General features: G+C 47.3%; 5 protein-coding genes across 5 annotated transcripts; 2 read left to right on the forward strand and 3 right to left on the reverse strand.

Annotated features, from left to right (window-relative positions):
• Nucleotides 1–433: 433 nt before the first annotated feature.
• On the reverse strand, nucleotides 434–1315 carry N7471_010621 (uncharacterized protein; the record flags this gene model as incomplete). Its single annotated transcript, XM_057283340.1, has 1 exon — nucleotides 434–1315. One exon carries the CDS (start codon nucleotides 1313–1315, stop codon nucleotides 434–436), a length of 882 nt encoding a protein of 293 aa, XP_057132319.1.
• Nucleotides 1316–4708: 3393 nt separating this feature from the next.
• Nucleotides 4709–5497, reverse strand: N7471_010622 (BTB/POZ domain-containing protein; the record flags this gene model as incomplete). Its single annotated transcript, XM_057283341.1, has 2 exons — nucleotides 4709–5399; nucleotides 5454–5497. The coding sequence occupies 2 exons, from the start codon at nucleotides 5495–5497 to the stop codon at nucleotides 4709–4711; spliced, it is 735 nt and encodes a 244-aa protein (XP_057132320.1).
• A 1500-nt stretch (nucleotides 5498–6997) lies between these two features.
• On the forward strand, nucleotides 6998–7914 carry N7471_010623 (uncharacterized protein; the record flags this gene model as incomplete). The annotated part of the gene is made up of 2 exons (XM_057283342.1): nucleotides 6998–7008; nucleotides 7062–7914. 2 exons carry the CDS (start codon nucleotides 6998–7000, stop codon nucleotides 7912–7914), a joined length of 864 nt encoding a protein of 287 aa, XP_057132321.1.
• Nucleotides 7915–8889: 975 nt separating this feature from the next.
• N7471_010624 (SET domain-containing protein) lies at nucleotides 8890–10263 on the forward strand (the record flags this gene model as incomplete). The annotated part of the gene is made up of 1 exon (XM_057283343.1): nucleotides 8890–10263. The coding sequence occupies one exon, from the start codon at nucleotides 8890–8892 to the stop codon at nucleotides 10261–10263; it is 1374 nt and encodes a 457-aa protein (XP_057132322.1).
• Nucleotides 10264–12037: 1774 nt separating this feature from the next.
• On the reverse strand, nucleotides 12038–12730 carry N7471_010625 (uncharacterized protein; the record flags this gene model as incomplete). The annotated part of the gene is made up of 1 exon (XM_057283344.1): nucleotides 12038–12730. The coding sequence occupies one exon, from the start codon at nucleotides 12728–12730 to the stop codon at nucleotides 12038–12040; it is 693 nt and encodes a 230-aa protein (XP_057132323.1).
• Between the last annotated feature and the right edge of the window lie 1048 nt (nucleotides 12731–13778).

Genomic DNA, 13778 nt, shown 5'->3' on the forward strand with positions numbered 1-13778 from the left:
GATCATCAATCCACCGGAAAATCTTGAGGCATATGATGAGAAGCTTGTCAGCTCGATTTTGTTTTTTAGGTTGACGGATCTTGAAAAAGCTGAAGAGATGGGCCACTCTTCCAGGTAAGACATACAGTACAGTTATGGTCTTCTCTATTTCGTAAAGACCAGTAAAGGACATCACCCGAGGAGAACTGATACGAGACATATAGTTCTATATAATGACTTTTGTATGGATGGATATATTGGAAAAAAAACAAGTCAGTCGGTTAAGCCATGGTACAGTATTTCTGTTATCATCCCTCCAAAAAAAAGCAAAAGCTTGCAGTTTGCTACAGAGTTTGTGGGCTATCATGCTATAAAGCCTTTTAGGTCACGGCGATTCGGTAATCATGGGGCGAATCAAAGACGATGACAGATGGTACCCACCTCTTTCATTCGCTCACAACAATTTGCAATGTTTCAAAACCCAGCGATGTATTCTTCCCGAAATCGTGGCTTGTGCTCGGCCTTTCTCGTGCGAATCTTTCAATTCGAATGTCGAAGCACAAACTGACAAGTCCGTCCAGTATTTTTTGCAGCCCTCCCATGCCTCGTCTTGGGATTGATATGCTCCAATAACAAATAGTCCATCACTCCGATCTAGGGATAGGTACACATGGTCCTCTCCAGATATGACGTGGCAGGAGTATAAGGGTTTCTTCAAGACTCTGATCCAAGGAGTTCCACCGCAGGTGAGAATCTCCAAAGTGCCTGTATGCATCCACATTCTTTTTACAGCTTTAGTTGCCGCGATAGCTTGGCCAAAACGTCCTCGCTTTTCCGAGATCTCGTTCGCATTGATGCCGTGCTTTGTATTGAGATATATCATGGCTCGGTTATTTGCCTTTTCTGATGAACAGTAGACACCCTCAACCTCTTCAGAGGGTCGCATGATCTGAACGATGTAGACATGTGCCGGTCGGACTTTTGATGATGAATCATCATTTGCTGCGATTGCTTCAGCGGAAGAACTCGGCGCGCCAACTTCTGGCGCAGAGTCAAAGTTGGCATTTGTTGGTGAAGATGGTTCTGGCATCTTTGCAGAGCTGTTGGATCTTGTGGCCAGCCTATCTTGTCCTGTACGGCGGGTTGGAGTGCGGTTCTGCTGGGGTGATGTGTAATTGTCGCATACTTTTTGAGGACCAGGTCGACGACGACGTCTTGTCTGAGTGTTCGGCTTATGGGCATCGTCCTCCTTCAAAGGCTGGATAAGTGCGTTTTGTTGCTGAGTTGGATATAAGTTCAGCTCACTCATCAGAAAGGAAATATCCTTCTCGGCCATATTAGATTAGAATTAGCGAAGGCCAGATGTAAAGCGCAAGCAGAAAGAACTTCCTAGTGTGTCCAACTATTAAAGGCGTAAATGGGCTCGAGTTTGGAGTGGTCTGCGACGAAGCCTGCTAGTATATCGATTTGATGGGAGGTACTTGAGGGAAACGGTATATTCTGGCAACTGATCCATTAATCTTGATCGAGCGTTAAGCTGAATATCAAATGGTTTTCCTCCCAACTACTACGCGCTGTACCATGTGAGGGGGTGTGAAAAAGTGAGGTCATTTTTAGTATTGCGCGGCTGCTGCGCAGCTTTGTGTAGGTCTTTGATTGGTCCGCTAATCGGTGATGTATAGCCTAGGATTCGACACGAATAGTCACGTTGCAAATTGACTTTCTTGTGTTATTATTGTAGGGACTTATAACTACTACTGTATTGGTCTAACCATGACCGCACAAAATTGAATGGGCAAAGGCTTCATGCATTTTTTTGCGTCATGCATGTGAGACGTAGCATCCACTACTAGAACGATGGAATATTTTATTTCAGAAGCTGTTCTACTCATGCTTCATCAGTGCACCAATCACGGAGGGACAGAAAATATCCGGTTGCAGTGAATAAGAACAGAGAGAACCCGAGATAGTTGGTCAAATACGCACAATAAAATTACAGAAAATGAGGCGTCCCACTCCCACCGTGCCGCCGAATTATAATTATTAAAACAAGACTAATTTCTCTGTTATACGGCATATCCTCAGCTCTGGGTAGAACAATCACGGTTTCTTATGCGATTGGCAAAGGTGAGGCAAGGAACGGAGAACCCCGGTCACTCTAGCCCAATGTCTTTTCGCGGCCTTAAAGATATAGGAAGGTAACAAAACGTAGCTCGTTTATGCATGTGATTCTCCTATCAGCGCGCGACACGATCTGTGGCATCCAACGGCAAGGGAAGACGTACTCGGCGCCCACTTCTCTGCCAATTTTTCCGCCAGCAACCCCATTGTCAGCAACGGTCCAAAATTCAGGCATATGAAGAAAGTCATTTTCCGGGGTATTACTGTTGATTGTTTGTCTTCGGCTTACAAATTACTTAGCAATGGCGCGAAAGACAAAAAAACCCCCGATTTTCAATCATAAAATCTTCCACCAATACGGGTCAAATTAACTCCAAATTGAACCTATTCAAAATCTAATACTGGGAATACAACTCCTGAAATCTAAGCATACTCCGACGCCAACTGCTAAATCCACTGGGGGTGTGAAAATTAACACGATTGGGGATGGTCTCACTTTTATTCTCCCATACAAAAATGCAAACCCTAATGGATTCCACCCCCATGAGATAGACTTGTCACACATAGGATTCTCTATTCATTCCATTCAGTAGCCTTGAGCGGGACGGGAAGTCCCGCGGGAAATGCTCATGTCTAGTCACAAGAGTTCACGTGTCTCACAGGAGTCCACAAGATTCTCGAAAGAACAGAACTTTGTCTTTCGTCTCAACAGGAGGAAGAGTAATATCCATCGATTTACACTCGAGATTCTGCACGAGAAGACGTTCTTTCGCTTTAGAAAAGCTCCAATTTGGTTGTTTCTTCCCAAGATATACCAGCACGTGGTAGTGAATGCCTTTGTCATCTTTGTGTTCGCGGTAGCGTGGGCAAGCAGGTTTCTCAAATCCGTTACCAAGAAGCATATCGTTGAAGGCTTTATTAAAACCTTTTTGCCCTAACATCTTTTTGCCCAACATGCAAGCACTGGAAGTAGGTCAAAATCACCCAGCGTTGGTGTAACCGCCGTTCTGGATCGTCCGACCTAAGTGTACTTTGCCCTGCACTCGACGTCGGCAGGGAAGCGGCTGGTGATCCCTCAGAGGAGTCGGCTGTTTTTTCAAGGCGATAACGAACGTATAACATTTTGCTACCCAACAGTGCATACACTACGTCGAGAGATGGGGAGATGACCCCTCTTTTATTGCCGACAAGATCACGTCTGCATTACGTGGTACTCGGTGCCAAGATCTATTCATCTGCCAAGAATTACCATTTTCGGTTAGGCAGGCATGTTAGGCCAGTTTTCGTTAATGCCGCAAAGGGGCAATACTTCTAGAAGCTAATGTAACTCAAATATTAGAATTCTCAACCCATGTTTGTCTTACGTGTGCGGCAAACAGGTATGCCCACTTGTATATGTGTTGGCACGTATACGAGAAGTCGCTTCGCTTGCCTTATCAATCTAGTGGGAGGAGTTTTCCCCGATTCCGATCGACCTGGCGTCTCATTTAAACCCTGGATTGATCAACTTTCTCCGCTTGGCAAAAGTTGGCATCTGCGACCTCAACCCGAGATACTGCCTTTTCTATCAATCAATCAATTAAAAGGGGGCTACACAGAAAGATTGATATGCTAGATTGTTTTCCCCGACGGTCTCTTTCAGCGACCCGGAAGGGTTAGGCTGTCCCGCGGCCCTCAGATGGCCGGGCTTTCTGGCTATGTTGGTACGCAGAAAACTAACGTTCAATCCACCAATGCTTCCGGATGATGTCGGTGGACCGACAAACGTACGCGCAAAATGCACACTTGATTTCACTAGTTATCAATAAGGTACCGTTATATTACATGTACCGTAATGCTATAGAACTCCTTGGAATTGTTTCGTAGATCAGGCGATCTGGCAAGATCGCCAGCTAGCCTCTCTCTAGCCATAGTTTACATAGGTGGCCCACTGGCTGGCCCACTGGCTGGCCCACTTCGATGCCCATGGTTCTGTAGTAAACGCTCGTCTCGCTCTCTTACGAGGCCTGCACTTTTTGCTCATCATCACTCGAGGACCCTGGTGTCCGCTTCCTGTAAATTGCACAACTCACCAACCATGGTGAACAGAGGGGAGGCTTTTCTGAAATGAACGGCCAAGCCTTTGGTATATGCCAGTCCTCGAGCGGATTATCTTGCAATGCGGAGCCCGCCTCGCTGCATTCATTGTGGCGGGTGTACTAAAAGGCTATTCGCGCGTTACCTATCATACTTATTCTGATTGCAACGATTTAAATTACTAAGAAGATATGCGTGACATATTAGCAAAATATCTAACATGCTTCTGTGGCTACGGGATGCAGCTCAAGAGACATGTCCTTAGCAGGTGCGATTGATTTGAAAATCAAGGCTCCGGAGTCAATCCTTCTATCACTGCACCACAGAAAATGTATATTTCTCGACGTTATGATGGACTACTTTGATACAGGATGGCTCTGGTCTACGATGGCCCAGGCTCTCGACATATCTGCCAACTTTGGGTTTTCCACAGCTTGACTTTGCCAGGAGCCACGATTCTTAGATGTCCAACATTACTTGTCTTGTATACACAAACGCCTCGACGAGGAAAGCTTTCATTCAAGCAACCTGCTTACTCCTGGTAATATACGTTCGAGTTTAGCTGTGATCTTTCCCCGCTGATAGGGTCCTCAAAAGTGGCAGCCTGAAGGGGCTTCACCGTATGTAGGACAAGCATAGTCTCTTGGAGAAGGTCAGCTCCGAACGAAGGGTAGGCGTGAATCTCTTCGCTGAACTTGTCTTCTGGGCTTCGAAGGAAGCCATCAACAGATGCTGCAGCTAGAACACTTCGCACCGGATGCCCTCGAGGCAACAAGGTTGCTGAGGCAATATGATCATGTGTAAGATAATAAGTGTTGTAATCCACATTTCGCGAAGCAGCACGGTTCTCTGGATGAGGGTTGGATTTTAAGATGTTCTTGATGTATTGGGCCATTGTGGCCTCCAAGCCAACAATATCGTACTTGTCTGCAAGCCGTGCGAGCTCCATGGCGGCTGAGATATGCTCTCCTGGGTCTTCTATCCCAAATTCGATAGTGTGTAGGTAAAGCCATTGAAAGAGTGCTTCAAGGCTACGCACCGAGATGTCATCCTCGGTCTCTTCTAGAGTGGCTGTCTGCTGCTGCGACTCTAGAAATTCACCGTTGAACATTCTTGAGAAGACCGGCGATTCCGCGCAGAGAAGGTTTTTGAAAATTGCATACTCTTTGTTGCTAGGCTGTATTCGAACCTTGACGGAAGGGCCATGATAGAGGGGAAGAATACTAGAAAACAAAGTGGTCGGACAACTACTCTCCAAAGACATCTCAGATACTTACTTGGCTACGAAGTGTTCAGCACTTGCTTCGGATGCGTTGGTCATTATTGTGGAATAATAGAAAATGTGGAATAGTATGGAGACAGCGAGCACTAGACAGGCCTATAGTGAGAGTGTCCACGGGTATATACTCAGGTGCTCACGTGTGCATGTAACTAGAGCGTAAAATAATGCTGTGGCAGACAGAAAGAGGGGAACAGAGCAAGGCGCATACTCACATTTGTACAGCCAATTTCATGTAAAATACACCCTATGTCTTTCTACTGTACTGTAAGATTCGCCTACCAGTCAAGGAAGCGGTCTGAAAAGCGGCCCCCTATCATCGGTCCAATCAGGACTCACGACTGCCGGATCTATTATCCGGGAATCAAGTCGCAAGAGTGCGGCGGTATAACTGAATTCGAATACTACTGTATTTGCATCCATATTTCGTTGAATATGCCTTTGTATGGGAAGTTGATACAATTGTAAAATTTGGTTATCTGGTGAAAAATGGCTATCCAGCGGGGCGCACCAATACACGGCGGTGTGTTGGGCGCTTGGCACGGTTACGGGGAGTTCGGCACGGCACGTCCCGGTCCACGGCCAGGAAGGGGTAGGCAAACAGACAGATTTCGGGAAATGACAGCAAGGGGCTTTTATTCACAGAAAGGTGTGCTGTTCAAATTCTATCTTCAGCCCATTGGAGAGTATAAAAAAATGTTATCAAAACGAGGGATCAAGTTGGGTTTTGAATGAACCAGTGGCTGAGAACCATTCGAGTCCATACAGATGCGGACCTCCCACGTTTACTTGAGCTCACTTACAGCCGTATATAGGTTGGATGGATGGCTAGTGCTATGGATTTGATACCACCACTCAAGCACAGAAGCATAGTGGTTGACAAAGTCTCGTGGGGAGACAGCGGTCTGCGCGGCTTCGGAATCAGACCCATTTATTCCTGTGCCGTTTGAAGTGCACAGCCTGATTGGTCCCATATGGCGACATTGACGATTATCGTGCGGTTGTCGGCATGCTGAAAAGAGCGCCGCCTCTTAGGCAGCGCGTGAAAGTCCCCTATACAGAAACAAGACGGAAGGGAACGTACTTGGTTAGGTGGCTCCAACGGCCTATGGCTCCGGATAAAGCCCAATCAAGCTAGCAAGGTGGACGCGTTCGTGTAGTTTACCGCTTGCGGGCGAAGTGTGTTTCCACTGGCTCTTGGTGCAGCAACTTGCGTATAGAGGTGGCGTCATTGGATTGTGACAGGCTTCTTTAAGGGGGCACAAAGCGTGGGGATTTGACCAGTCAGAAGAGGGGCGCCCAAGCAGAGCAAGCAATTGTACAAGACAACACACCGGTATCTGCGCCAAGCTAATAGCGGGTTAGAAACATTTAATTTGCCAACCAGTGCACAGGTCGCTTCATACAAATTAGTCATGCGATCTCTGCATCTGTTCCATTATACCATGACAGGATTTCAAAAGCAGCTCCCCAGCTCCTCATTCTTCCCAAAACCTCCTGTGATTCTCTAAGCTAACGTGGTTGTCCGCAAACCTACCAAATATGGAAAACCGGTAATTTACCCTGTCAAGCTACCAGATCTACGGGCTAAAAAAGAATGACCCAGATCTCTACCTCCCCCCGGCCATCCGATATATGACGTCCTTCAGCTAAGTGGACAGATCCGATCAACACCAACAAAGATCGAAAAAGCTAAGCAGAGGTTGAATTTTCTGAGCGATGATGAAGCAGCCACAATTGCGCGTCGAGATCAGGGATTTCAATTAACGCCACTGGAGGGGCTAGACTGGGAAGTGAAGAAGTTCTTTGACAAGGGACCCTTAGATGCCTCCATCAAATTCCATGCTCTTCAGTGTGCCGTACTAGAAGGCACCACAGTGGTCGACATATACCGTGCACAAGACCTGCCTCCCATCTTTGCCCAGGCTATTCCTTGGAACTCTTGCAAGCTTGCTACCACTCTGGTTCTTTTGTTTGCTTGTCCTTCCGATTCTGATTCCATATTTGAGGCTCTTAAATTTCAGAGTCGGTCCCTGAACGGTCTTCCAACCATGGCTGATATAATCAGCAATCCGTCAGCCGACCTCCCAAAAAGGTTCGCCCGAGCTAAAAAGGCGGCAATTGACGGCAAAATTGGTGAAACAACGGTTTTGGGAGTCAGCTTAGTGGACGTTGAAATGATTGAACGAGCCGAAAGGGGATCTTCTGATATGCGTTATTCGTCTTTTGCACATTCCTTCGTGCTAGCTATTGGCCGAGAAGGATTTCGCGTGTTTCAAGCATGGGGAGAGCATGGCTATCGTCTAGATCAATACCTAATGGGGGGTGGATCTAGACTACGCGACTGGGAAGATGCCAAGAAGTTCTTGAAACTATTTTCAAAGCTCACCTGTCCCCAGGTATATAACCCCGGTACTTTGCTAGAGCTTCTTGATGATTCTATTCTAACGCAGCAATAGGGCGAGTGGTCACAGAGCCTCAATCAGGCCTACGAACATTGTTTCGACGTAAACATAGTCTCAATATGTGGGAAAGGGAAGCCACAAGCTCCTATTGTTCCAAAGTACCGACCTTGGGTCCGAATTTATGAGATCAATCATGTCAAGATGGAGAATTTGAAGAAGTGGACGTGGGTTGGTCATAATGTGAGATAGAGAGCCTTCATGCGATCAAATCAATGTTAGAAGATATTGTCCTATGCGGCCAAAATCGCGCACTACAGTACATTAGCATACATTGATCTGGGACAAACCGCCAGGATAACTCTACGGCAAGTAGATTGCAGCCTCATGTCTAGCGCTGTCTTGAAATGGCTATTCAAACTCTCTATGCTCTATGTATGGCACAGGCCAAACTTTTCAAAATGAATTAGGCCAAAAATGGAGTATCAGTCCCGACTTCAAGACTGAGACCGGAATATGCGGTCTTGGCCTTTTTAATGGCGGGTCGGACCGCACACAGTCCCCCATGGTCCTATGCCGGTCCCGAAGGAAGATACCTTCTAGAGAATATAAGCAATATATACACATGCTACAAGAAAATCATATGGGAAAGGCTATAACTAGCCATAATAGGTTATGACTCCCGCTGGGATCCTCCGAAGTCTTCTTTACTAGTAGTAGTCGGCTCTTGAGCGGATCAGTGGGAAATTGAATCACGGTTGCGTGTGCTTACCGTGTGGTGTGGGAGACTCGATCTTAACCTGCGGGGATGTATTGGCTCCTGATCTCCTGTATTGTGCATGTATCTCTTCTTCAGACTAGAATACTTAGGCAACCGGCATATGGATATGCAAGGTTGCCCAACTCTGCCCAACCCCACCTTTGCTACAATATCTTATAAACATAAGTCGAGTATTTAACTCTTGAAAGCATAATGCATTCAACATCGAGCCTGGTTATACACATAACCATATATGCTGCACAAAAGACAACATGTACGAGTTGAAGGATGTTACAGGGAAGGGAAAAGGTCTTGTTGCAACCATAAACATTTCACAGGGCACACGGATTCTCTGCGAAGAACCTGTCATCCGAATCCCTCATAACCACGACCAACTGGGCAGTAAAAAGCTACAGAGATACGTCCGCCAACAAGTCAATGCGCTCACTGAACAACAGCGACTGGCATTCCTCTCTTTACACAATATCTACCCCTACGAGAATCCCGCCGAACAATGTATCGGGATCATCCGCACAAACGCCTTCTCAATTGAGGACGGCGAGACCGGAGGAGGAGTTTTCCTTGAAGCAAGCCGCATCAACCATGCTTGCGATAACAACACCCAGAAGACCTGGAACGAGAATATCAAGCGGCATACCGTCCATGCACTACGAGACATCAGCGAAGGTGAAGAAATCACAGTATATTATCTAGCGGTCCACAACAGCCGGCAAGCCCGACAGGAGGCGCTACGAGCAAAATTTAAGTTTTCATGCTCCTGTCGTATTTGCTCGTTGCCACCTAAACAAATACAAAGGAATGATAAGATTCTGAAAGAGATTGATCATCTGGATCGTCTCGTCGGTCATCTTGGCCTTAAGGGGATCTTATCATCCCCTCTCCGAACCTTGCGCTACCTTGACCGAGAGATTCAGCTATATAATATGACAGGCCCGGATGATCCAGGCTTGTCCAGGGTGTACTTGGATGCTGCGCAAGTTGCTATTGTGCATGGTGATTTGGCAAGAGGACGCATCTTTGCAGAAAGAGCGGTACGAAGTTGGTGGATTTCCGGCGGTAGTGATAGCAACGAGGTGATTGAGTATGAGGCACTGCAACAAAATCCTTCACAGCTACCGCTATACGGAATGACAATGCAATGGAAGAGGGCAGTGGATGATGTTCCGAACGCATTTGGGTCCACAGAGTTCGACGACTGGCTGTGGAAGAGGGAGGTATCACCACCGTCGGGGGCGCAGAGAGGTCTGCACAACCGCGCGACCTTCCCTCCCTTCAGTAGCCTCCCAGACGATGGAGGTGTAGATATGGGCTTTTATAGGGGCTCGGACCGGCCACAACAGCATTGGTGTTTTCTGGCGGAGATTGTGGACTTCAATTTTCTTGCCCGTCTACACATGAAGATAAGCGATGTCGACGGGAGGAAGATTCCTCTATTTTTCTATACTGATGATCGAGGAAGGGAGCTAGAGCCTGCGAGACTTCGAAGGGGCTACACTGTAGCAATTCTCTACGCACAACAGCACGCTTTCATTTTTGATGAACCGGGTATCCGTCATGAAGATCCGGCAAGGGTGAAGGTAAAACCCCCCGATATCATTCGATTGACTCCTAGAAGATGCTCATAAAGTGTACTTGACGCAGATATTCCCAACTCCGCTGCAAACCCTGCTTGTGTTGAGTGATCAAATTCAGCATATCGGAGCAGAGTCTGATGGTCGTAAGAAATGTCACGGATGTGGAAAAAGCTCAACCTCCATGAAGAAGTGCTCTAAGTGCTCTTTTTTCTGGTATTGCAATAAGGTGCGATTGAGATACCACGCTATTTAGGTGCTACTGCTAATTGACTTAGACCTGTCAGGCTCATGGCTGGAGCGAAAAATTCCATAAGACCAGTTGCAAACTTCTCCAAGATCCCGATTTGAGAGGCATGTTTCTCCTCGACTGGAGCCAGTTTGACAAATGTCTTAGCTTTCCTCTCTCTGTCAACACTATTGGGACCGCAGCTAGCACTAAAAATGAATAAAATGAAACACCAAGTTATGAAGAAGTCATAGGCATTAACCTTTTCTCTACTATGATAGGATGCACAGGAATGTGAACTTGATCTCTTCGCGCGCATAGTAAAACGTCCGGTGGACGACAGGGACCTGTGAGTTACCTTTATCGATTCTGGAAGCCTTTCAGCCCACACAGTATAATGTCGCTGAGTCTGATATGGACCAGTATTTCGATAACGTTGCAATTAGTACTGGTTTCGATATAAGCCAGAGCCAGACTGAGCTTATACGAAAGTGGTGGAGACCAACAGGATTGATATTACTTGTATGGCCCAGCGTTCCTTGACACAGATGTCACTGAAATACTAAATTGAGATGGATGATGCACTGCGAGGAGACTATATTGCTGCACATAGCCCCCGCAAGCCCCATACGAACTTACGGTAGCATACTGAGAATTTTGCCAAGTCTATGACAACGAACGGACATTCCAGCATGTTTTGTTCAATCTGAGATGCAAATGATGCTGTATTCTGCAGGCTAGAGATGATACAGAAAACGGATACGCAGGTGACATTGGACGACAAGATCGGCTTGGCAGATCTATCTCAACGCTGCGGAGTAAATCGATATCGTTGAGAAAGACGTTGAGGATTGCGTGACAATATTCGCTTTCTCTTGGGAACGCGTACTTCGCGTTTGAGAAAACGCTTTGCTTTTTCGGTGACGCCTGTAACTGGACATGTACCAGGGAACATCGCGCTATGATTGGCCAGAGTGCACGGGCTATTTGCGTGTAATGGCGGACCAGGTCTTTGCAGTCTACCAGATTCTTTACTATGGGGTGCATGGACGAAATCCGTGGAATGGTGGACCATTCCCAAAGGAATTGGACAGTAGGCGTAAATCCAATATCCATTCTATCGGGCTGGCGGTGCCGTGGACCAAATGCACTGGTCATAATGCGAATCCATTCGCGGAATGATGTCTTCTGTCCTTGCCGCTCCTGCTGGGTGAATGCCACCAACGGCGAACTGGATCTCGCGGGCAAACTGTTGAATGCGGGTGAGCTGGATAATATCGGTGTGGACGGTGTATGTGGTGGTGGTGTCGATGGCGGACTGCTACTATACCCTTCATCACCGAATATATATCCGGGATCTTCCATCGGGCTGGGGCCCGTCCGCTCCCCATCGCACCGGTTCTGGGTTCCTTGTAATAACTCGCGGGCATCCGGGTCTAATAAATATGCCTTATGCACGATTACAAACCGTGAAATCTTGATCACGCTGGACAAAATCGGCGGATAACTATGGGGATCCTTCCATGGTCGTCCGCCCTCGTGGTCGCTCACGCCTAACACGGCCAACGCACATACTAATGCGCACTCGTATTCGCTGGACTAGGTCTGTTGGTTCAATAATTCGATCACGAAATCCATACACCTTGCTTCGACGGGCTCTAACCGGTTGGCCTGGTCGTCGGGGTCCTCGCTCGGGATCGGCTCGGGACGGCCCGGTACGACCCTCGGCGGCCCGCCATAATGCGTCATACGCTGTCGGCGTTTGAACCGGTATATGGGACTGTTCCACTCATGGGGGGCTTGCGTGCGGGCAAAAAACATCAATATCCGCTGGTATGGCTCGACGTGACGCTCTAACTCGGTGCTCTCGTGCATATATGCCTGTAATGGCTTGGCGTGGTTGCTTTGCATATCGGTCCGTGCGGCTTCACAACGGACTTTTTCATCGGCATTGCCCGGGCAACAATTCTCCCCAATCCGATACGGCAGGGGAAATCGAATCATGACCTGCCTCCCGACCACTCCTGTTGAGCCAAAAATATCAACCCGAATACAAACATTAAAGCTTCCGTGTATCCAGTCCTCCACATCGACAACATGACACAGATCTTGAGACCCAAGGCAGAGATGACGGGCAACGAGCGACTTGATCAGCTCTCGATTCCGGTAAAGATGGGTAAAAAATCGGATCTTTTGGTCTCGGTAGCCTAGCTCGTGGAGAATATTAGCGTCGTTATCCTTTGCAGCACTATATGTAATTTCGCTTCGTAGAAGTGAACGGGTCTTTAACATGGCGACGATGTCATGGTCCTGAGCCAAGGGAATTGCAGGGTACAACGCTCTTCATTGCCTCTGAAAGGGGCCGCGAGTAACCCCTGGTAAGGGGCATTGAAATCAGGAAAGGGGTTCAAGGTATCGGGGAAACGCTTTTCCTCTTGCCGCGGTTCTTACATTTTCTGCCTGGGGCAGACGCCAAGGCCGCGAGCTCAGTAATGCAACAAGTAATATAGTGCGCACCCCTTCGCTGGATAAGTTCTCTCTCGTTTATGGTGTATTTTCTTTGGCGTAGAGAAATCCAGTATTCCCGTTGCTTGCTGCTCTCTCATTTTGGGATCAAGGTGGGATTTTCTAGCATATGCCTCTAAGCCAGCCACCAACGCGCTTTCACGCGATGTTCAGCCTTCCGTACCCCAATCAAAACCACCGGGTATAACATGGAAGCTAGTAGGCTGTCTGGGTGACCCTCAGGGGAACCCGGACGACCCTTCTGACTCTAAATTTTAGCTAATTAGCTCAGGCGATCATGAGAAAGTGGAGCTGAAGATATGATCTATCATCTCTATCAACCAGAAAAAATTGACAAACAGACTGATTACGCACTTCTATCCCTGAGTCCTTCATCTAATTGTGAGAAAGAAAATTTATAGGTAAGAACTGTAGTATTCTCATCCTCACCTCTCCTTCCTCATGCCCCAATTCTCCGACCCATTTTCCTCCTCTGTTTATGAGGCAGTACCGTCAGATCATCTTGAATATGTTGCTGATACTTCACCATTTCAGCTTTATTCTCCTGTGCTGTCTGGAAGTCCACAGACCCTCGACACGTTAGACGCGTTATCTGGTCCGAATTGCCTTCATCGCATTTGTCCTGATCGGATTAGGACATTCATCCTATATTCCCTAGCAATGGGTAATGAGTTCGTGAATTGGTGGCTTCAAACCGACTTCGGGAAGAAAAAACGGTTGGCGTGGGATGGGAAACGTGACGCGGAGTGCTGGAAATACCATGACCAGGTTGCCCTCGAAAAAGATGGAAAGCCTGGAGTTATGTGCCATCAGT

This window comes from Penicillium samsonianum, assembly GCF_028829775.1.
Source record: "Penicillium samsonianum strain IBT 33392 chromosome Unknown utg000006l_segment0_segment0, whole genome shotgun sequence".
Taxonomy (NCBI): domain Eukaryota; kingdom Fungi; phylum Ascomycota; class Eurotiomycetes; order Eurotiales; family Aspergillaceae; genus Penicillium; species Penicillium samsonianum.